The sequence below is a fragment of the Equus quagga genome, chromosome 8 (assembly GCF_021613505.1).
Source record: "Equus quagga isolate Etosha38 chromosome 8, UCLA_HA_Equagga_1.0, whole genome shotgun sequence".
NCBI lineage: Eukaryota > Metazoa > Chordata > Mammalia > Perissodactyla > Equidae > Equus > Equus quagga.
Window position 1 is genome coordinate 61,175,948 of NC_060274.1, and position 24,396 is coordinate 61,200,343.

A 24,396-nucleotide genomic window follows, 5' to 3' on the forward strand; every position below is an offset into this window, starting at 1 on the left:
AAATTGGTGTAAAATTATTCAAGAAAAAGGGTAGTTTGGTGCAAGGGGGAAGTAAGAGATGTTATTAACTTGCACCTAACATCGCCCAGTCAAATCTTCTTCCCTTACCTTATTAGAAGATTGTTAAGGCTACCATCAAAGAAATAATGAAAAAGGTATTGCCCAGTCAAGAGTCTAGAAAGAATACAATTTTTTTGCCAAATCACTTTCTTCCCCAGTCTAATAAAATGAACAGTTGCTTCTAGTGGGACATAATCATCATACACTGAACCAGTGTGCAAAGGTCCGCTTTTATGTTCATAGCAAAACTGATCAACAAATAACCTGATAAGCTTACCTTTTAGCATTTTCACAAACAACAAATTCTGAGAAACTTCCTTTTGGATACAGAATGTCCCTCAAACTTGCTGTGTACTCAAGAGCATACAGATATCTTTTATTAGAAAATAGTATGAAGCTTTAAGAATAAAATTTAAGGAAACTTACCAAGAACTGTTATTTTTACAGCTAAAAACTTGGGTACGTGTCTTATCCACCTACCATTTAACACCTAGTAGTGTTTCTGAATCTTTATAACCTTACTTGTGACTCAAAGGGAGCTGATAAGAACACAGCTATTTTTAAGTAAAATAGCTATTTATTCAGCCTCTTGTCATGCCAAAATGTTTTGTGCATATACCACTATAATTAGCACACCCCCTGTAACAGGCAAAATTGTACATCAAATTATATTTCATGTTACCTGATTATATAAAAATGTAAGTGAAAATGACTTATCAATTTCTTTTAGCATTACTAGTAAACAATTCAGCAGGAGATATGAGGCACAAAATCTTAGTAAAATAGGACACAGGAAGAACAATAACGTAATTCTCACTTAAATTTAACTTTGTCATAATTTGTTATGAATATACAAAGACAAACTTTTAAAACATTGTATTTACTAAGATTCTGGCAATAGCTTTATGTAACAAGACACAGCATACCAGGCCTGCCACTCAACTTGTTTATGCTAAGTCTCAGCTTCAATATGAAGCTGTTAAAAAAAAACACAAAAAAACCCCCCTGATTTTTACATGCTAAATATCTTGGCAAGTATGCCATTAAACACAGTAAGGAATTGAAGATAGAAAGAATAAGGAGTTAATAAAAGCTAAACATTACAGCCTAAACAAAAGTCATACAAAAAATAAAATAACTATTACTGGTTACATAAAATTTTCCTGACTGGTTAAAACTTAACAGTATAAAACATGCATTTTAGAATCTTTAGCTATCAAGTTCAAAAAGTACCAGTGTCTATTTCAAATGATTCCTCTCCAAAGCCAAAAGTGTAGTCAAAATTAATTCAAATGTTATAACACATTCTAATGCTAAAAAACATTCAGTATTATTGAAGTGGAGGTAAATCCCAGAGCTTTCACGCTTTCTTGTTTTGCAGAAGACTGTTTCTCTGTTTCATTCAAAGCAGCATATGACAGAGTCCAAGGATGTCACTAAGTTCAGTAAAGGGCAAGACTGCTGTACCCAGCTCTGACCTCCCCATGAAGCATGGCTACTGTGTCCACAAGAATAGGATGTGTGAAGATAAAAGGCACACTATTCTGCTAGCTAAAGAGATAGCAAACCACCCCCCACCCTAAAAGCTCCTTCCCCAGGTAAATAAAAGTATACAAGGGGAAAAAATTAAAATACACTTATCTACAGAGTAAGGATTTTGAATTATCAATGTAATCATTACTTCAAAAATGTTAACTAGAATTATCTGGTCATTTCTGATTACATCTTAATGATGTATCCAGATTCAATTTCTGTTGATTTATCATTAGATACTTCTAGTCAAAAATATTAACTTTATTCCCAAATATCTTAACCACTAGTATGACTGCAGTGCATTATCTCCCAGAGTTATTAAGCACTGGAAGAGGAAAAAAAGATGTTCAAGAAGCAGGCAACAATCATGGCCCTTTCACACAGTGGCATCTTAGTGGCTACTGAATAGTCCAAGAATAATTCTAAAAACAAGAAAATTCATGCATTTCAGTAAATATGTCATAATTTTCACAGTTGAAATTTCCTCAGCATTGCACTTTATAAAGGAATCCTGATTTTTCTTAATGTTACGGTGAGTCAGGACTTGAACTAGCAGCCTTCTTTTTCTTCTTCTTACTGTGTTTCTTATGCTTCTTTTTCTTTTTTGTTTTTTCCTGTAAAGACATCCACATTAGACATTTCTACATGGAAATACACAAATTAAAACCAACTTTACCATGGTACTTTTAAACTTCTACATAGTTATTTCTAACAATCCACACAACCAAGTAAGCTACTCAAAACATTTCTCAAAAAGTCTCAATAATCAATATCATATGATGACTAAGAGAGTGCCTGTCAATTTTCAAAATTGAAAAACTCTAAGTTATTAGCACATTAATGTAGCTTCTAACAAAATTTCCTATGGAAAATAAATTCAATTGAATCATGGTGCCAACTGCTAAATTTCACGTTACATAATTTCTAAAGTCAAAGTCATTGTAGTTACTGCAAAAGAATCCTCACACCAGAGGAAAAAACAGTTGTTTTTGTAAAATGACAGTTTCTAGAGGACAGATATATCTGCTATTTTTAAGTAAACAGGAACACAGATATTATGTACTGCTTGGACTGGTAGCACTACTTTAATTATGAAATTAACAACTACTAATGTATAAAATATTGATGTATAAAGCAGATGCTTGATTTTTAGAGGAAAATGCCACTGAAGCCTAGTAAAAGTAGTCAAATTGTGCTGGATAAAGGCAGTTGGAATTTTGCTGAACTCTGACTCTCATGACTGTTTCTGATGTAGAAGAGAAGGCAGAACTTTTAGAAACAGATACTTGGAAAGGTGGTATCAAATGACAGACTATTAGCTGACATTGGGACAAAAATAAAGACCAAGGAAAGAGAAGACATATAAGAGTAGCAAAAACAAAGTTTTCTATGCATTTCCTTATCTATTAGAACCTTTCACAATCTCCTCAGAGAGGGTTTCCCTCCCCAAAGTCACTCTCTCACATATCATCCTCTTACCTATCTTGTATTCATTGTAACAGCTCTATCAAGACCTAGAACAGTGCCTGCATAGATGCTTAATACATCCTAGCTGAACGCGTGAAACACTGAAGCAGGCAAATACAAATTACAATTATCCAAAATTAATCTTATGTCTTAAATTAATCAATCAATCTTAACCAAAGACCAAAGCAGTCTTTACCCAAATTATGTTCTCATTCAGAAAAAGTCTCTTAAATGTCACCTCGGTCTTGAAGCATATAAAATGTTAATTCTGAATCACACATTACCAGGTGAACCTTATCAGAGAAGGATCCTCATTTTAAGAGCTAGGAAAATTCTAGGAAGGGGTATTTACCCTCAAGCCTACATATGATACCGTTCTCATTTGTCTTTTACCTCTTCCTGAGAAAATGCCTTCAGAGGCATAGTCCACACTTATACTGAGTGTGCCTAGGTTACTCTGCTGATGTGGTCTGTGTTACTCTTTGATAATCTGCTATCCATTTCCTCTAGGTTTGTCTGCTTCTCATTTGGATACCACTTCTTTGCTCCTTGTTCTCTTCTTCCTTCTCTCTCCTTTCTTACTTCTCAATCTGCATAATAGCACAGCTGGCTTTGCCACGATCACAAGAATCACCTTTATTAATGAATCATTTATGTTGCCAATCCCTGCTTACTAATCACTGCAGCTTGTGCTTAGAGGTTTTTTCCATTATTACCAGATTTGGTTGATCTGGAAGTAACTCTCAAAGATGGAGGGAATCGCCATACTTGAATCTCATATTTCATATTATAGCTTAAGAAAGTCAACCAGAAGTTTGAGCTTACATTTCTAACAGTAAAATACTGAAATGGAAACAGGAGATATTTGCTACTAGGGTATTGATTCTTCCTTTTTCCTGAGCCTATTTAACTTTCTCCAACCCATTCAGTGAAGCTGCTGAAGACTATCCCTTTTCCAGTAAATACTTACTTGGTCCCAGTAAATGCAATCATGTTTTAGCATGACTCATTTTACATTACACAAAAACAGCTACACTGTTGTCTATAAAAACAAGTGATACTTGCTGTTGTTTTCTCTCGTTCTTCACTGCTTTTCTTCTTTTTCGCTCGTACCTAAAAAGTTTAAATTTTTGTGGAGAAGACAAATATGTCACTTGTACTCAAGGCATTTTTTCTCATTCCCTAATATACCTGGCATCTTTAAAATTTATAGGTAAAGAACATTTTAACCATCAAATGACATTTTAAATACTTTATTACACCTCAAATACGTGTTTTATCACAAAGAAGATTCAATGAAAAACATTTAAAGGAAAGGAAATTAAGATTTTAAATCTCTAGAGAGCTTCTCGTATAGTCCTTTTCAGCACCTAAAATTAGCTGTGAGGTACAATGGATAAAAAACATGAGCTCTGAAACAAAACAGACCAAGCTCTGAATCCTACCTCTACTATGCATTACCCTCGTTTCATCATCTGTAAAATGGATAATAACCACACTCAAGGGGAAGTGTCTGGAATAAAGTAGGTATTTCTCTTACTCTCTGGTGTTCAATAAATAGTAGCTATACACAGTGTACTCAGTATAAACCAACCAATTAAAATCCTTTTAAGTAACAATTATCACCCCATTAATATCTTATTTCAATCTTTTAAAGTGTGGTACACAATGAGTATCGATTAAATTGAAAGTTGATAAAGCTCATGTGTATTTAATGTTAAGTCAAAATGTAACATTTCGTATTAAAACAAGCACTCTAGAGAGTACTTAGGAAATTATTGCTTATTGTTGTTATTCTTGTCCTAACAATGACTGTGGGTGGTAGTAGTTTTGTTGCATCCACATTTAACCAGGCCAAGACAGGGGATGCTGTCATGCAATGTCCAGGACAGCCCTGACGTGACTTTTGAACAGCTTGCTAGACATTCATGTAATTAACCCATTTATAATATAGAAGCTAAATTTATTGTAATATGAACACAAAGTATTCTGTATAGGCTTTTAAGATAGAATGAATGTCCCAGAACTGCAAATGTCATATAAATAGGGGGAAGACTGTATTTTATTTCATTCAGAGCCTTACTGAGAATTGTTCACCATTTTGGAAATGTCATTGATGACAACGCTATTGTATGGTTTTTGAAGGGCATGTGTAATGCATCTGTTGTGTCTTAAGAGTTTTTGTCTTCTGGTGTTGGGATGCTCAAGCATTTATGTATTGAAATATAATTTAATAAAATTATACATTGTCTTGTATTTCTTATTTCTTTAGAGGATATTAATATAAAAATGTGTAGGACATATATATACACAACACATATATATAAGTAGGTAATATTAGCTACAAATTTCGTTTCACGGGGCATTACAAAATGTTGCTACAAAATGGGGTCTACAGGCTCTATTTTACAAATGAGGAAACCAAGTCCAAGAGAGAAATACTTTACAGATAACTTACAGACCTAAAATTAACTAAGAATGGACTCTAACTCCAACACAGTACAAAATCTCAGAGACGGACAGTAGAGCTGAAAGGACTGTATAGATTACCTAGCCCTACTCCCTCATTGTCTAGACAGGAAAACGGAGATCATGCCCACATTTATGCTCCACCTCATCACCTTTCCACTTCCCTAAATAGCAGTAGTTCCAAACAAAACAAGGGAATGCTGGGTTTCAATACACCCTACACTATACAGCATCTTTCATGTAATCAAAACGGTAGTATAATAAAAAGAAAATATTAGAAGAGTAAAAATATCTCAGATTGGAAAAGTATGTGACAATATGGTTAATTATAAAAATAACAGCCATATAACTATCTTCTGGAAAAATGCAAAACTTAATCTGAAATAGAACAACTTCCATTTCTTTTTCATAGTAAATCCTATTAGAAAAGTGAGTAAATCAAACATTTACAAAGTACTTCTTTTTACTAATTCATATTTATTAAATCAAATAACTAAACATTTTAAAGTGGAGAAAACGGATTTGATCATATACTTACCTCCTCAATATAATCAGATTCTGATAAGGACTCAGATGATAAAGGTTTATCTTCAGGATACATCTTTCTTTTTTTGCTGAGTCCTTTAATGTCCTATGAAAAATACACCTATCTTGACTCAAAAAGACATAATACTATGCCACACAAATTTTGTTTCTAAGTTCTATTTAACAATTCTTCCAATTATTACAAAAATTATCCATTTTCATTTTAGAAATGTCTAAAACTGGTAACATTTACCAGGATTCAGTCTTTAATTCCAATAAAGTAATGCTTTTATTAAAAAATCTGAAAGGAAATAATTACATATCCATTTAGATGTAATATCCTCCTTACTGTCTTTAATTACACATGACAGAATTTTAAAGAGTCACAAGAAACCATATAGTTGGTATAAGATTTGGGTCCCTTGTATTCTAATTCTTTTGTTTCTACCCAGTGTCGACTCAGACAGGCCTAGTGCTGCAGAAAAGAAAATCAGTGGGTAGTTATTTGTGAGAATCTAAAAGGATCTCTACACAGTAATTCCTTTAGTGCATTAAAAGTGTTAAATTCACACACAAAAAACTTCATCTCCAAGTATTTTTAATGATGAGAAAGGGCAAAACTCTGGAGAAACAGAGGGGAGTGAGACTGGAGGAGTACTTAGGGACTTAAATATATATTTTAAGAAATAAAACATCTCAACAAGATCTGAAGCAAGAATGGCAAAATGTTATTTATTAAGCTTCAGAGTGGATATGCTGGTTGTCATTTTATTATTTTCCATATACTTTTTCTGTATGTCTGAAGTAGTTCATAAATACAAAAACAACAAAACCACATAATGGAAAAATGCTCACCACCTTATCTTACAGAGAAAAAATGATACAAAATTTTATATGGCAAATCCAATTTTAAAGATATAAACAAAAAAAATCATGTAGAAAATAAACTAACAGTGATGTTCTATGTCTTAGGTTATAGGTGGTTTAATTTTGTTTCTGCAAAATAGCTTTACTATTTTGGTAGAAATGATAAATGCTCACTGTAAGAAAATTCACTCAGATCTCATTACCAGGAATTAAACATCAAGATTTTTCGACACATCTCTCTAAGTGTATATTTAGAATTTTACCTAAATACTAGCTGTTTGGAACCTGCTCTTCTCACCCAATAGTATCTTTCCAGGCCAACTACAGTGTCATTATGGCTGCCTTTGACATTCATTGAAAGTATATGCCACAATTTTCTTAACTCATCTCCTTCTGGAGGGCAGGCATATGGGCTCTTTGCTATTAAAAACAAAGTTGAAATAGAGCAAAAGGTATGTGAGTGCAAAATCTTTATCTAGTAATAACGACTAAATCAAAGACCAAAGTACCCTTCACTCAAATGATTTTCTCACTCTCCCACCACCTCACAGTCATTTTTTTTTTTTTTTTAAAGATTTTATTTTTTCCTTTTTCTCCCCAAAGCCCCCCGGTACATAGTTGTCTACTCTTCGTTGTGGGTCCTTCTAGCTGTGGCATGCGGGATGCTGCCTCAGCATGGCTTGATGAGCAGTGCCATGTCTGCACCCAGGATTCGAACCAACGAAACACTGGGCCGCCTGCAGCGGAGTGCGCGAACTTAACCACTCGGCCACGTGGCCAGCCCCGTCACAGTCATTTTTTTTATTTCACTCATTATAAATCACACTTTACCAAGAAACCTCTTTAATTAGGCTCTTTCATCAATCATATCAATCTCTGATTATCAGAATACAGTTTGTATTTTCTTTTAGAATTGCCTAAATATGTATTTTACCAACTTCTTTGTGTATGTGAGGTATTCCTTTTTAATTTTTGAAAATCACTAAGTTTTTGAATTATGTACTTGCAGTAGTTTTTATTAAGTCTGTCCATTATATTTCAACTTTGTTCATGGTTTATTTTTTGTGATCTCTTTTCTGCCATTCAGAATTAGAATTATGTGGTTAAAAGTTTCTGAGTTTTGAGGCATATAAGTGTCTATCACTCTGTACCATATATTATTTTGAAATACTTCAAAATCACAATGCAGTTGTCTTAGTATTTCATGTTAGCATATTACCAGTTTTTAGTTTCATGCAGACATTTTCTTTTAAAACACGAAAATAACCACTTATTCTATAATTGTTTGAAAATCAGGAATTAATGTTGAATTACATCACACCTTTTTGGCAACTATTAAAATCATCATACGGTTTCTTTCATTTGTCCAGTTAACATGACAAATCATATTAATAAATTTCTTATCTGTGAATTCTTGAAATTGACCCAAATTGGTCATGATGGTTTCTTTTTTCAGTGTCTTAAAGGATTTTTATTTACAAATTGATATAAAAACCACTTCTAGGTATATACCCAAGAGGAATTTCAACATACGTCCATACAGAAACTTGTACATGAACGTTTACAGCAGCTTTACTCCCATTAGCAAAAAGGTAGAAACAATTCAAATGTCCATCAACAGATGAATGGATAAACGAATTGTGGTATATACATACAACGGAGTATTATTCATCCATAAAAAGGAATGAAGTACTGCTACATGCTACAACTTGGAGGAACCTCAAAAAATTACACTAAGTGAAAGAAACCAGACACAAAAGGGGACAAACTGTATGACTGCTTTTATATGATATATTCAAAATATGCAAATCCACAGAGACAGAAAGATTAGAGGTTACCAGAGGATGGGGGTAAGGGAGAATGAGAACAGATTACTTAATGGGTATAGGTTGTTTTTAAGTGGGTGATGCACAAGTTTTGAAACTAGAGAGAGGTGGTCATTGCACAAGATTATACGTAGACTAAGTACCACCAAATTGTAATTTTAAGATGGTTAATAGCACACTATGTGAATCTCAATTTTTTTTTTTTAAAGATCAGCACCTGAGCTAACATCTGTTGCCAATATTTTCCCCTCCTTGTTCTCCCCAAAGCCCCCCAGCACACAGGTGTATATTCTAGTTGTAGGTCCTTCTAGGTGTGCTGTGTGAGACGCCACCTCAGTATAGCCTGATGAGTGGTGCCATATCCACGCCCAGGATCCGAACTGGCAGAACCCTGGCCCACCGAAACAGAGCGCGTGAACTTAACCACTCGGCCACAGGGCCGTTGCCTCAATTTTTAAAAAATGATATAAAAAGACAGAATAAAATATAGTGACACTGGTATGTAGTTTTCTTTCATTGGTAATTGCTTTCTTTAGGCTTTTATTTTTAATAATCAGAAGATTTTTAAATGCAAATCAGAAACATAAGTAGGGATAATTTAGCATTAATTATAGTTGTTATAAATGAAGATAAAACATCTACTTACAGTACTAAAAAAGATTTTCCAAAACTTATCTATGGTCACTCATTTGAAACAGAAGTCCATGTTCTTTAATTAAAAGGGCCTCCTTTAAAATGACTTGAGAAAACAAAAGAAATGCTTAATCTCCATTATTTTGAATTTTTAATCTGAGATAATCCATTAATCTACACAAATCCAAACTCTGCAGGAATACTCTTCTGATTGTTTACCTTCAACAATGAATCCAATAAGTAATTTCCTTAAATTAACAGGAAATGCCGTAACAGTAAAAGAAAGAAGTCTCAAGTTAAAAAGGGGAATACATTGTTAATTTCTTGAAGTAAATGAAGATGACAGACTATCCTAAGGCAATGTAAAATGATATTACCTTTTCTTTCTCAGTCGCATCCTTTGACTTCTTTTTCTTTTTTAAACTATCCTAAACAAACAAACATATATGTTAATCTTAAATGTAAAAGATAGAGCATTCTAAGGACAAAAACACCAAAATGGTGATTTGCTCTACGCCTGAAGAAAGTTTACTTCAATATCGGAATTTTATTCTGAAAACATAGGAGAAATGCATGTTGTGTATATAAGAGCTTGTAAGGAAATGAGGCTTCTTCATTTATCTGGCTGTCTATCAAACCCATGTACACCTAAAATGACAGATATTGTCTGTAATAACCACATGGTTTATTTTAAAATAAGACTTTATGCCATTGCCTATTTTTGCCTGTGGTGGTCACATGCACTGGAGTTCTAATTCACACTGTGCTCAGATATCTACCAATCTGCTTTCCTGAAGGAAAGGAGGCAAGAATTTCTGTTTTTTAATCCCTCAGTTCTAGCTATTAACCTCCCTGGGCCTTCTTTATCCATAAATTGAAATAACAACTACTTCATAAGGTTATTGACAGGATCGAGTTAACATGTCAAGTGCTTAGAACTGTGACTAATCCATAGCAAGCATTCAATAAATGTTAGCTATTCCCATCATTAAACAGGCTCTTCTGCTTTAAAAGACAAAGAGAAGAACCAACATTTCCTGAATACTTTCTAGACAACAGGCATTTTGTCAGAAGAAATCTCACTAGGGCAAGTAGATATCCGCCACAAAACCAGAGAAGTTGCTTTGTTCTCCTAGGACCCTAAGACAGAGTTTGTCAAATTGTGGTCCATGGACACTCCTGTATCAGAATCACAGAGGACACCTGTTAAAAACGTAGACTTTTGAGTCTACTCAGACTTATTAAAGCAGACTCTGGAGATGAGGCCCACGAATCTACATTTGTATTGCAACCTGCACGTATTTCTTACGACCACTAATGTTTGAGAGCCAAGTGTGTCTGCTAATTAGGAGAGTACAGAACAGATTTAGGTACACTAGAAAGGACACTGGACCAGACAGTGGAAGATACAGATTGAACTTCCAATTCTAAAACTAGCTATATGAATTTAAGCAAGATGTTTTTTCTCTCAACTATGACTTCTTTACAAAAACGGAAAAAATAATGTCTGCCATGCTTATCATAAAGCTGTCATGGAAATGCCGAGACATGGAGACATATATGTGAAAGTACTCAGAGAACAATTAAAAGCAATATGTAAGATATTAAGTGGTACAGAACCCCAAAGTATAAAAAATAGCATCTCATTTCTAAACTGAGAGCAATTAAAGATAGGAAAGAACTAAAAGAAAAACCTAATTACATGTCTTTCCTATCCAAAATATTGCTAATTTAAATATTACCTTACTGTCTGATTCAGTTTCTGATATGGAGCTTTCAGAAGATTTGTGTGAACGGTTCTTCTTTTTCTTTTTCCTTTTTCCTTGTTTCTTATCCTATATGAAACATTGTATTTTTAGAAACATTTGCTTTGTTTCAAAAATTTAATGATGCATCTTATTAATATCAGAACTTTATCAATGAACAAAACTTAATGAAAGAACTAGCTTGTAAATATGTTTTGCTTAATAACTAATGTAAAACATAAATTATATCACTTTCCTGCTTTATAAAGAAAAGTCAAGTTGGTACTGGTACAAAAACAGACACACAGATCAATGGAACAGAACTGAAAGCCCTGAAATAAAACCACAGATCTATGGACAGCTAATCTTCGACAAACAAGCCAAGAACATACGATGGAGAAAGGAAAGTCTCTCCAATAAATGGTGCTGGGAAAACTGGACAGCCACATGCAAAAGAATGAAAGAAGACCATTATCTTTCACCATACACAAAAATTAACTCAAAATGAATTAAAGACCTGAAGGAAGACGTGACACCATAAACCTCCTAGAAGAAAATTATAGGCAGTATGCCCTTTGACATCGGTAGTAGAAGGATCTTTTCAAATACCATGTCTACTCAGGGAGGGAAACAAAAGAAAAAATAAACAAGTGGGACTTCATCAGACTAAAGAGCTTCTGCAAGGCAAAGGAAACCAGGATCAAACCGAAAAGAACGCACCAACTGGGAGAAAATGTTTGCAAATCATCTATCTGACAAGGGGTTAATCTCCAAAATACATGAAGAACTCATACAACTCAACAACAACAAAAGAAACAACCCAATCAAAAAATGGGCAGAGGATATGAACAGACATTTTTCCAAAGAAGATATACAGATGGCCAAGAAGCACATGAAAAGATGTTCAGTATCGCTAATCACCAGGGAGATGCAAATTAAAACTACACTAAGATATTACCCTATACCTGTTAGAGTGGCTATAATTACCAAGACAAAAAACAACAAATATTGGATAGGATGTGGAAAAAAGGGAACTCGCATACACCGCTGGTGGGAATGCAAACTGGCATAGTCATTATGGAAAACAGTATAGACATTTCTCAAAAAATTAAAAATAGAAATACTATACGATCTAGCTATCCCACTACTGGGTATTTATCCAAAGAACTTGAAATCAACAATTCAAAGAGACTTATGCACCCCTGTGTTCACTGCAACATTATTCTTAATAGTCAAGACGTGGAAGCAACCCAACTGCCCATCCACTGATGACCACATAAAGATGATGTGGTATATATATACAAGAAAATACTACTCAGCCATAAAAAAAAGACAAAATTGTCCCATTTGCAACATGGATGGACCTTGAGGGTATATGTTAAGCGAAATCAGCCAGACAAACACCAACACCATACAATTTAACTCATATGTGGAAGATAAACAAATACATGGATAAAGAGAATAGATTAGTGGCTGCCAGAGGGGAAGGGGATAAGCGGGTGGGCAAAAGGGGTAAAGGAGCACGTATATATGGTGACTGACAAATAATAACGTACAACTGAAATTTCACAATGCTATAAACTATTATGACCACTAAAAAAAAAAAAGTCAAGTGAATTGAGTCAAATGTAATCCCTAGCATCTAAGTCAATTTTTAGATTTTTCAAGTCCATTTCTTCTACTGATATTTTTAAATGAACACGACAAATTTAGGAGTCTAAAAAATACACATACTAATACTTAAATATCTATTTATTCATGTCAGGACTCTCAATCATGGGTCATTTATCAAAACCAAGAAGTAAATATTTTTAACAGGTATTTCCTAACATTTCCTTTGTCATTAAAGAAATTACAGATATTTCATGAGTTATTACAGGCAAACCTTACCTCATCTTCAGAATCCGAAGAACTGCTGGAAGAATCAGAGCTTGATGAAGAAGAAGATGAATACTTGACCAAGCACAAAACAATTAAAGCTTGTGAGATGCAGGAATTTTTTTCTTTTACTAAGTCTCCCAAACACTTAACAAAATCAATCTACTGTCTGAGAAACAGATGTCATATTCATAAGACTTAAATACTGAAACGTCAAATGTCACATTTCCTCACCACAAAAACAAAAAAATTCAACAAAGTAACACCACCTGTGGCAATAAGAGTCAATTTTCCCTCTTTAACAGCAATAGAGTACGTAGTAGGTTCTAAGCAGATTGGCACCTTTCTTTTGTATCACTAATGAACAAAACCACCATAACTACCACAGCCCTCCAGGTTCCTTGACTCACGTAGAGCTAGCATACAGGTTATATAAATTATTCTTACTTTTTTTGGTAGGATCTTAACTGTAACATTCAGAAAAATGGAAAACTTTTGCTCACCCTACCAGATTTCTTCTTTTCTTTTTTCTTCCTCTAAAAGCAAACATATAAAAGTACAAACCTAAGTAAGGTGATGTGAGTTTTCAAATGTATCTATTAATAGTAGTATGCAGCATCATTATGAAAACTCAACTATGAGATTAAGAATAGCAATAAACTAAAAATGGTATTACCTGTCTTTTTTTGGATGAACTCTCACTTCCACTTAATAATTTCTCCCTGTGTTTTTCTAGTTCTTTCTTCCAGTTCTGCAAAAAGGTTATAAACACCATCAGAGGCTATCTATCCCATTCTACAGTAGCTAGTATTTAGAGAGCCACTACTTCCTTCCATCCATCCTTCCTGCCTCTCACCCATCTCAGCCTCTAATTACAGTCAAAAGATACTCCAGGCGCCAGAATCCTTTACCCTAGCACCAAAGGAGACTCTACTATCTCTTTTCAAAGAGGATACTAAGTGGTGAGAGTTCTCCGCTGTCCATTAAGAGAAGTTATATTACTGAGGCTGAGGACTTTTTTCTTTTTAACAAAGATGGTTATATTCTCTTTCCAAACAATAAAAGATGAATTAATCTAGACTGTGGCTAAAATACTATACACATGTTTGCAATGAAAACAAGAAAACATCACCATGGAAATCCCAGGGTAAGATAGGGGCATGGGGCAGGGGAAGAGAAGGGGAGAACCTAACATTCAGTAAACTTTAAGATGGTTTAAATTACTATAAGATGGTTTCCCTTTTTTTTTAAAGAAATCGTACATTTATATACAAACTTGTATTCAATATGACAAAAACACTTCTAAAATATAGAGCCCCTTAACCTAAAGAGCTATGCCTAAACCTTTGGTTTATTAAAAAATGACTTCATTTTTCTTGTTATAAGAAAAAAGATTAGTCTATTTTTTCAAAAGATACTATTTACGAACCTCATTCATTTTTTCTTCAAATTCAGCCAATGCTTTGGAGCCTTTCTTCTTCTTTTCTAGTTGTTCTTTCACTTCTTCCCTTAAAAAAGCAGAATGTACAAATAAGTTTTCGAGCAATTCAAATTAGAGACGGATGCTTACAAACAAGACAACAAAATTCCACAAATAAATTTTTCTTAATATCCTAATAAACCTCCATTCCAGTGTTGAAACATTTCAAATTACTTTGTTCACATCCTTGTAAATCAATCATAATAAAGTCTGTCAGATAACACTAACCACTCCTCTTCGAAACAGGGATTATTAAAGCTAATACACCAAACATACAACAGGCACTGTTTTAAATACATTTTTCTTTAATCCTCACAATACTGTGAAAAAATAGAGTATTATTATCCCCATTTTCCAGATATAGAAGCTGAAGCTTAAGGAAGGTGAGAAATCTGCCCAAGTGCACAGAGCTAGTAGTCTCAGGATTAGGGTGACCTAAGGTCTATTTGGCTGAACTATTATATTCTACTACTAAATCACCCATTTTATAATGTACCTCACGTGTCGTGCAGAAAACAGTTAATACAGCATACCTGACTACTTATTCTTACAAGTATTCACTTTGGCTAGCATCTGGGAACCTGAATTTTGTGAAGGTCCTTACCACTCCCTGATAAGAGTGGCTCACTATGCCTAACTATACTAAGACTAGAGTTTAGGCTGAACACTTGTACTCCTTTTGGGAGTCTGGAATTTTGACACCTGGTAGGCAGAGGCTGACTAGTCCCCAGTAAAAACCCTGGGTACACTGAAAGCCTCTAATGAACTCCCCTGGTTGGCAACATCTCACATGTGTTACCAAAAATTAAATATGTCCTGTGTGACTCCACAAGAAAGGAAGCCTTTGAAGCTTGCACCCAGTCTCCCCCGGACTTCGATCCATATGCCTTTTCCCTTAGCTGATTATGGCTGGTATCCTTTCATGGTAATAAATCTTACCCACAAGTACAACTATCCGTGAGTCCTTCTAGTGAATTACCCAACCTCAACTCCTGAAGGCTGTCTTGGGGACTCTGACACACATGTAAGATACTTGCTTGTGCAATTCCCCTTTAAAGCTCATTCTTTCCCCCATTTTTAAAGACAAATATACTTTGTTTAGGATATTTTATTTTATGGTATGTTGCAACAGTTAACAACAGCGCTCATGAACACTGTTAAGAGTTGGACATGGCTTACTAATTTAACTCCAAGATTCCCTAACATGTAAGCACAACTTTCAACTATAGTTGTCCAGCTTTCAGGGGCACTTAGAAGGATTCTAAAGCTAACAACCCTGAAGGTTGTCATGTTACCTCAGGAGCAGAGTATTTAATAAGGAAGACAGACAGACTAAAAAATAATAAAGCCAGTGCTATGCTTTATTTACAAAAGATCAGAGCCATTTAACAACAGCAAAATACCCCCAAATCAACAATTTAAAACAAAAATTTTCACAGTGGTAAATTCTAACTCATTGAAAAGCCAGCAGATAAAACCAGAAATAGGGGCCGGCCCCGTGGCCGAGTGGTTAAGTTCTCGCACTCCGCTTTGGCAGCCCAGGGTTTCACCAGTTCAGATCCTGGGCACACACATGGCACGGCTCATCAGGCCATGCTGAGGCAGCGTCCCACATAGCACAAACAGAGGCACTCACAACTAGAATACACAACTATGTACTGGGGGGCTTCGGGGAGAGGAAGAAGAAAAAAAGAAGAGATGCCAATCTTTAAAAAGAAAAACAAAACAAACAAAAAAACTAGAAAATAAAGCCTAACATTACCCTTCCTAACACACAGTTACACCTCAATGGCGGGTGAGACTATTCAAACCTACCTTTTTAAATAGCTTAGGACACTGCAAGGTTAAGGTCTATTTTAGGGGACAGAGAAGAGGTTGGTATGAAAACGTTATTTGGCATTGCTTTAGCTTTATTGGGTGATGGGTTCTCAAATGCTTGTTTTACACGCATGTATTTATTTCATATATTCAAAAGAAAGCACATATCAAATATTACTTCAAAAATTAGGTATCTGGCAATTGCTTGGCAATCAACAAACACTGTAACAGCAACCTTTAAAAAGTTTATGAAAACCAGGGCTGGCCTGGTGGTGCAACAGTTAAGTTTGCACGTTACACTTCGGTGGCCCAGGGTTCACTGGTTCAGATCCTGGGTAAGGACATGGCACCACTTGTCAAGCCATGGTGGTGGGAGGTGCCCCACATATAAAGTAGAGGACGATAGGCACGGATGTTAGCTCAGGGCCAGTCTTCCTCAGCAAAAAGAATAATTTATGAAAACCTTATCAATAGGTAAATTGTTTCACAAATACCAGGTAGGCCTTGGTCGATTCAGATAATCTTGGATCGTTGGTCCTGAAGACTGGATTGGACCCCTTGATCTGGCCATTGCTATTGGGTTCATATAGGCCTTGAGGAAAGAACAGAAATTAACTCCATTAAAATAACCAATAAAAATGCAAAAGCTCACTTATTTATTAAGCAATATTTATTATAAATGCAAACTATGTCCAAAGTATGAACAATGTGACAACCGACTTTTCATTACAAAAAACAAATTTAACGCTCTAATAACCCTCAAAAGTTTGGGAGATGAGTAATAATGCTATTTCACAGAAACTATGTTTTTACCAGACATTTGATGAAAATAATAACGATACCTCTTTCTTACTGTGAGATGGCTTTATAGTGCTTTCTCCTAAAGCCCAATGAAGGTGATAAATATTATGCTCACTGACAAGTAAAGAAACTCAGTTCCAAAGAAGTGAAAGAAGATTTAACTCTAAATCCACTGCTTATTCTACTATATCTTCCACCTCAGGAAATAGTATGCCATACTGATGGCAATTTTATTCACAAGTTGTTAACATTAAAAATTAAATTATGCACAGGCAACAAAAGAAAAAATAGATAAGCTGGACTTCTTCAAAATTAAAAATATTTGTGCATCAAAAGACACTATCAAAAGAGTGAAAAGATAATGCACAGAAAGGGAGAAAAGATTTGCAAATCATATATCTGATAAGGGATTAGTATCCAGAATGCACAAAGAAATCCTCCAACTCATAACAAAAAACCCAAACAACTCAATTAAAACGCGCACAAAGAACTTGAACTGACATTTCTCCAAAGAAGATATACGAATTCCAATAAGCACATGGAAAGATGTTCAACATCACTAGCCATTAGGCAAATGCAAATCAAAACCACAATGAGATGCCACCTCGCACCCACTAGGGAGGCTATTATCAAAAACGAAGAAAAGAACAAATTTTGTCAAAGATGTGAAGAAAATGGAACCCTTATGCATTGCTAGTGGGAATATAAAATGGTGCAGCTGTTGTGGAAAAGTCTGGTGGCTCCTCAGAAAGTTAAACACAGAGTCACCATATGATCCACCACCTCTAAGCGGAATTGAAAAAGAACTGAAAGCAGGGACTCAAACAGATACTTGTACACCACATTCACAGCAGCATTACTCACAACAGCCAAAAGACAGAAACAAGACAAATGTCCACCTACAGGAGAATGGATAAACAAAATGCGGTATATGCATCAACGGAATATTATTCAGCCTTAGAAAGGAACGAAATTCTGATACACGCCATAACATGGATGAAGCTTGGAAACATGCTAACTGAAATAAGCCAGACATAAAAGGACAAACACTGTATGATTTCACCCATATAAGGTGCTTGGAATAAGCAAATTTATAGACAGAAGGTAAATAGAGGTTACCAGTGCTGAGGGGAAGAGGTGAGTGGAAGTTACTGTTTAATGGGTCCAGAGCTTCTTGTCCAGGATGATGAAAAAGTTCTGGAAATGAGTAGTGGTGACAGTGACACAACATTGAATGTACTTCATGCCACTGAACTATACACTTAAAAATGGTTAAAATGGTGAAATTTATGTGATGTACATTTTAGCACAATAAAAAAATCTACAAAAAATTAAATTATGCTCTGCATCCTGCACTTAGTAGAGCAGAAAGACACATTTTTAGACATGTTTTTCAAAAACATATTGAGACAAAATAAAGCAGACTTGTTGATGACAGTGTTGAACAAAGAGATGTTTTATTAAAATCATTTTGCTGACAGAAAATCTAGTTTTTAATTCATAGTCAACCTCTTGATCCTCACATTTAATTTTCCAAATTTAATTTAACAAACATTTATAAAAACTCTTATAAAAGTAGTTTTAAGTAAAAAGAATTTTGGTTGAAAACGACTGGTCATGTGTCGCTTAACAATGGGGACATGTTCCAAGAAACGCATTGTTAGGTGATTTCGTTGTTGTGCAAGCATCATAGAGCACACTCACACAAACCTGGATGGTACGGCCTACGCTATATGGTACTAAACTTATGGGACCACTGTCATATATGTGGTCCATTGTTGACTGAAATGTCGTTACACAGCACATGACTGTATTGCCAAGGTTGATTTTAAGGCCATAAACCTAATACTTAACATTCCAAAAGAAGTGAAATGAAACAATGTTATTTGTTATGTTTTACTTAACAAAATCCGTAAAAATGACAAACATTTCCCATCTTCACAATAAATAATAGTCATATATTTCCAGCTCTCTCTGGCAGAGTACACAACGTAAAGTCACTATAAACAACACATACAGAGAACTATTTCCATTCAATTGGTCACTGCCTAATTACTTGAGATGAAAAAGGTAAACCTTTAACACAATTTTCTTACAGGCAGGAATGAATGCTAGAGCTCCTAAGGCTGGAGATGTTTAGAGGATAAGGGCTAGACGTTACACCCTCATATATTTCATTCAACTGACTTTGCTAAGAATTTCAATCAGTTCATGTAGAAATATGACAACGAGAGAGGCTGCAACAGAGGAATTATGGCTCAGCTAATGACACTGACAATCCTAATAACCAGAAGCAAGTACAACGTGCAAGTTAAGTTCATCATTTTTAAAAGAGAAGCGTAACATCTATCACCTCATTTCTTTTGTATCATGTCATAATTTTAGCAATACCTAGTGATAAAACATTTTAAGTTTAAAATTGCAAAAACTGTTTACTTCCAAAGAATGCAAATATATTCAGGATCTTCAAAACTAAATTACTAAAATAGGGAAAACTGAACACACTCAACTAGTCATCAAATTGAGATTCATTAAATATATTAAAAGTATACTCCCAAAATGAAATACTGTGTAGTCATTAAAAAGAGTGAGGTAGATGTACTGTTACTGATACGGACAGATGTCCAAGATTTCTCAAGTGAAAAGGAAAAGAAAGGTACCCAAAAATAAGATACTATTTTAATAAATAGCTATAATTACTAAAAATCTAGATCTATGTGCACTAAAATGTAAAGGGAGATGCCTACTTTCATCATTTCATACAGTGGAGAAAAACATTTTTAAATAACTCATTACCTTTATAAAAGAAAAAAACCCCAAAAAACTACACACAAACTTTATCATACTATTAATGATAAACAAAATAAGAAAAATTCAACCACAATGCTGCTGCTCCGATTCAAGAGCTGAACTGTCTTCAAGTAAAAATTTACAAATAGTACAATGGTAATTTTTTATTCTAATTTTAAAAAAATCACAACACAACATTTAACACGTTTTAGTCTTCAAATTTTGTAGCTTATATCTTAAAAGCATATTAACATTTTTGTGTCAATGTCTACTGTGAAACTGCTTTTCCAAAGTACACACCAGTCTATCTTACTGTTTATCTTTCAGAGAAAAATAAAATAGTGAAGTATATTCCCATGCTAAGACTATTAGTTATACACAATCTATGGTACAATTACAGGAACTATCATTGAGTATGCAACAGGCTTAACTTTCAAGCTTTTGACCATAAACACTGTCCTCAGCCTGCTAAGTACACTCCAAATATCTCCATTATTTATCTCAATTATAACAGCAATGTGCTAGGTTCCCTGCAAAACACTTGGTAGTTTGTGCTCATAATCATTAAGCAACAATGCTTCTTTTTACTAAGGAAAACAGCAAGGTTTTTAAAACAAAAAAAGTACCTTACAAAGGTAAAGCTTTTTCACTTATGCATCAGTGTGAAAAATAATGCTCCTAACATTAAGGGGGTGGGTGGTTAGGTATCAGTAAAAATAAAGAAATTGGGAGCCAGCCCAGTATCGCAGCGGTTAAGTGCACACACGTTCTGCTTGGGCGGCCCGGGGTTTCACTGGTCCAGATCCTGGGTGCAGACACAGCACCACTTGGCAAGTCATGCTGTGGTAGGCGTCCCACATGTAAAGTAGAGGAAGATGGGCACAGACAGTAGCTCAGGGCCAGTCTTCCTCAGCAAAAAGAGGACTAGCAGCAGACATTAGCTCAGGGCTAATCTTCCTCAAAAATAAATAAATAAATAAAAATAAAGAAATTGTGCAGTTTCTTGAAACATCTCACTATGACTTAACTGCTTTAAGTACTGTGACCCTATAAAGTCAAATGCATTCATATGTAACTAGAATTATCTGTGGCTCCAAACCGCTGCATGAGTTTGGGTAACCAAACAATTTGTTTTTGAAACTCAGAATGGCAAACTGAGCTGGAGGGAATACATAAGTGGGCAGGTTGAAAAGAGCAATGCAGTACAACTGCTAAGGACTAAATGTGCAGAACTTCAACTGTTACTTTGATTACCTACTTTTATCTAGAAAGTACATCTGTTTAGAGGGCACAAAGTAACAGAAAAGAACGTGAAGGTAACTTCTGTTAAACAACGGGCACAAAGGATGACCATCATAAACTCAAGAGCCCTTTACAAATCTTGAGTATTAAAATGTTCAGTTAAAAAAAAAAAAACTGTTCAAGAATGCACCATATCAGAGTGAACTCTAAAGTAAACCATGGACTTGGGGTGAAAATGACGTGTTAGTCTAGGTTTACTGGTTGTAACAAATGTACCACTCTGGTGCAGGTGTTGAAGACGGGGGAGGTTGAGCCCAACTATGCGGAGGAAGTAGAGGGGAACTCTCTGTACTTTCTGCTCAACTTTACTGCGAATCTAAAACTGCTCTAAAAAATAAAGTCCATTTAAAAAAAAAACTTTCAAACTGAAATTTCATGGCTTTTTAAGAAAGCAATCCTGTCATCTTTAAAACTATGATTTTATCGTCAATGCAAGAAGAAAATGCCAGTATTTTCAGAGGCAAACATTCAAAAAATCAAGAGTAATGATGCACTGAACTAAGTATCAGATGACCCAAATTATAGTCCCAGTTAAACAGATCCTTCACTTCCTCCATGCAACGAGGAGACCGAATTAAACAACCTGTCTTCTACCTCTTAATTTTATGTTTCCATTCTCACATCCTTCGAAGCACAAACAAAATGTTACCAGAACATTGTGCCAAGACAGCATACCAAATAACACGTAGAGCCCAAAGTTATTATCAAAATGCTCTGGTAAATAAAGCTCATTTGAAAAGTTTTTCTAATGCTCTAAAGAGATGTATAAACCAACACTTTTTCCCAGTAAAACAAAACATCTTAGGCCTCTGTATGAAACTGCATCCAAGCTCTGGCAATTTCAAGATTCAAGGCCCAAGGGCATTAAGAGCCCAAACACTCAACACTTCAAACCTAAGGATGCTCCAGCAGAAACCATCTCAACTCCATGAGAATCAGGATATCACAACAAGGTCTGACCTCTGTCCAGCCAGGAAAGCAGGAGAAAAGAACATTCCTCAACCTCGTAATCAAGATTCACTACTGTGGTTCCTGGATATCTTTGATTATCAAGACTATATAAAATTAAAACAAATGTTTATCTTAGATGGGAAATGTCATCATTTCATAAAAGTAAAGCTCTTGTAGCACTTCCCACACACCCAAAAAACCGCAAAGGAAATAATCGTTGAATTAAAAAGCTGGTTCATTAAGTTTTGTACATTAGCTTTACCTCCATTTATTTTTTTCATGTTACTGCAGAGTGGTTAAAACTCTGTCAAAGACAACCCCAAGAACTGTAAGTTTGCAACCTAAACTTATTGCTAATCCCTTATGTTTACTGCCCATCCAAACTGATTCAAACTTGGGCTTTCCAAACCAACCTAGAAGCCATCTAGAACGCCTCCTTCCCATCTCCACCTACCCAAAGTACTTTCTTTCCTGAATGTCCTCAGAACCTGGAATTTCTGTCAGATATCATTTCTTATTCTACTACTTATTTATGTATCTCTTTTACTACAGTAATAACTTTCATGCCAAACATTCCCTGGCCATCTTGCCTTTTGTGGTCTCAATTATTCTGCAGGGTTGTGGATAACCAGTGAGCTCATTTTACAGATGAGGACACTGAGGCTGAGAGAAGAAAAGCAACTTGTCCTAGGTCCCCCAACTCCTGGGGGACCAAAACTGACATTCTAGTCTGCGCCTGACTCCAAAGTCAACTATTTTCACGCCATTCATTCCTTCACAGGGCCAGCCTACGAGGTGCCAGGCGGCGCTGGGCACAAAAAGCCAAACGCTTCCATCCTGGTTCTCAACAGGAGCTCTCCTGCCGCTAGGACTGGGGGGCGCTGCCGGCTCCCGGGTGCAGGGACCGCGTCCGAGGCCTCCGCGCCTCCATACCCCCCGTCCCCCGCACAAGAGGGGCGCGGAGACGGGGTGGGCGACTCAGAGGAGGTGAGTCCTGGCGCCTCCATAGGCCTCAGACTTCGCACTAACGTACTGGAGGAGACAGGTCTCCCTGAGCCCTTGCAGCTCTTTAAAAAAAAAAAACACTGCTGGCCCGAGAGCGGGAGGGAAGGGAGCCAGGGAGCACTGCCAGAGGGTGCGGCGGGGTTGGAGGTGGTAGAGGAAAGATGCGGACCAGAAAGAAGAAGAAAGAGGGAGGAGACGGTGGGGGACTCCAAGGCGCCAACAGCGTGCACGGCGCACGCGCGTCGGGGCCCGGCGGCGGTCGGGGGAGCTGGGTCTCCCGGCTCGAGGTCCGAGCGCCGCCGCTGACCCTTAGGCCAGGCCGGGAAGAGCGAGGGGTCACGCTCTCCAGCTGCCGGGCCCCGCATCGCCCCGTTGTTTCCCCCCAGGTACTCACCACCCGATTGTCCCGCTTCCCCATAGTGGTGGACTGAGAGCACAGTCAGACGCCGAGAGAGACGAGGCCAGCTAGGCGACCGACACGGGCCCGCCGCAGGTCCTTCTGTCGACTCCCCACCCCGCCCAGAGAGCGGCGCCGTGCGGACCGGGTGGCCGCGCCCAGACACAGCGCCACCTACCGCCGCGGAGGAGAGGCCGGCGCCGGCGATCACTCACAGTTCCCAGGGGTCGCCTGGGGGATTCCTGTTCTTTGTCACCCACCTAGCAACAGGGGGGCACTTCTCAGTGCAACAGCCTCACGAGGCATCTCACCTCCGTTTGGCCTTGGGTTGTTTTTCTCCCTTCCATTCCTGATACGCGGAAATACTCATTCTAGGGGATACAAAGATTATTCCAACGCTTATTGTGTGCTTAACATAGTGCTAGTGCTAGTTGTGGGACTAAAGTGAGGACCAGGACAGACGTGGTCCCTCACAGAGTCCATCAAGTAGGGGTGAGGGGGAGGAGACAGTGCTGTCATGGATGTTGCTAACGAAATCGCCCTTTAAGTTCAATTCAATTCGATTCATTCATCACCCATGCATTCATTTCACACTAATTTTTGAAAATCTACTTTGTACAATTCACTAACCGAGTCATTGGAAGCTGGATCTGGGACAGGACACAAAGATGATTAAGATACAATCCCTACCTTCAAGGGGCCTGTTTATAACCTAGTAGGGGAGACAAACATAGACAGGGCTAACTTTACTGCATGGCGTGTCATAATACTGTCAGTACAGTATTAAAACTTCAAGGGAGGTGATCGAGGCTCCAGAGAAAGAGTCATTATATTTATTAAGTATTTATA

At 36.5% G+C, this 24,396-nt stretch overlaps 1 protein-coding gene across 2 annotated transcripts; it reads right to left on the minus strand.

Annotated features, from left to right (window-relative positions):
* Positions 1–410: 410 nt before the first annotated feature.
* Positions 411–23,652, minus strand: FAM133B (family with sequence similarity 133 member B). Of its 2 annotated transcripts, XM_046670157.1 has the most exons (11): positions 23,545–23,652; positions 16,796–16,893; positions 14,433–14,511; positions 13,680–13,754; positions 13,507–13,539; positions 13,016–13,078; positions 11,123–11,215; positions 9,758–9,808; positions 6,068–6,160; positions 4,126–4,173; positions 411–2,207 (listed from the first exon to the last, which is right to left on the minus strand). In XM_046670157.1, exons 1-11 carry the CDS (start codon positions 23,566–23,568, stop codon positions 2,121–2,123), a joined length of 744 nt encoding a protein of 247 aa, XP_046526113.1. In that variant the 5' UTR covers positions 23,569–23,652; the 3' UTR covers positions 411–2,120. The 2 variants fall into 2 exon arrangements, with proteins under 2 accessions (XP_046526113.1, XP_046526115.1); XM_046670159.1 differs by lacking the exon at positions 13,507–13,539.
* Positions 23,653–24,396: the final 744 nt, after the last annotated feature.

Excerpts from the sequence above, each read along its gene's own strand:
- FAM133B (XM_046670157.1), bottom strand. The coding sequence starts at position 23,568 with ATGGGGAAGCGGGACAATCGGGTG. Across the intron at positions 16,894-23,544 it reads GGAAGCGGGACAATCGGGTG|GCCTATATGAACCCAATAGC; the intron begins GTGAGTACCTGG and ends TCTTTCCTCAAG. Across the intron at positions 11,216-13,015 it reads CTTCGGATTCTGAAGATGAG|GATAAGAAACAAGGAAAAAG; the intron begins GTAAGGTTTGCC and ends TGTTTCATATAG.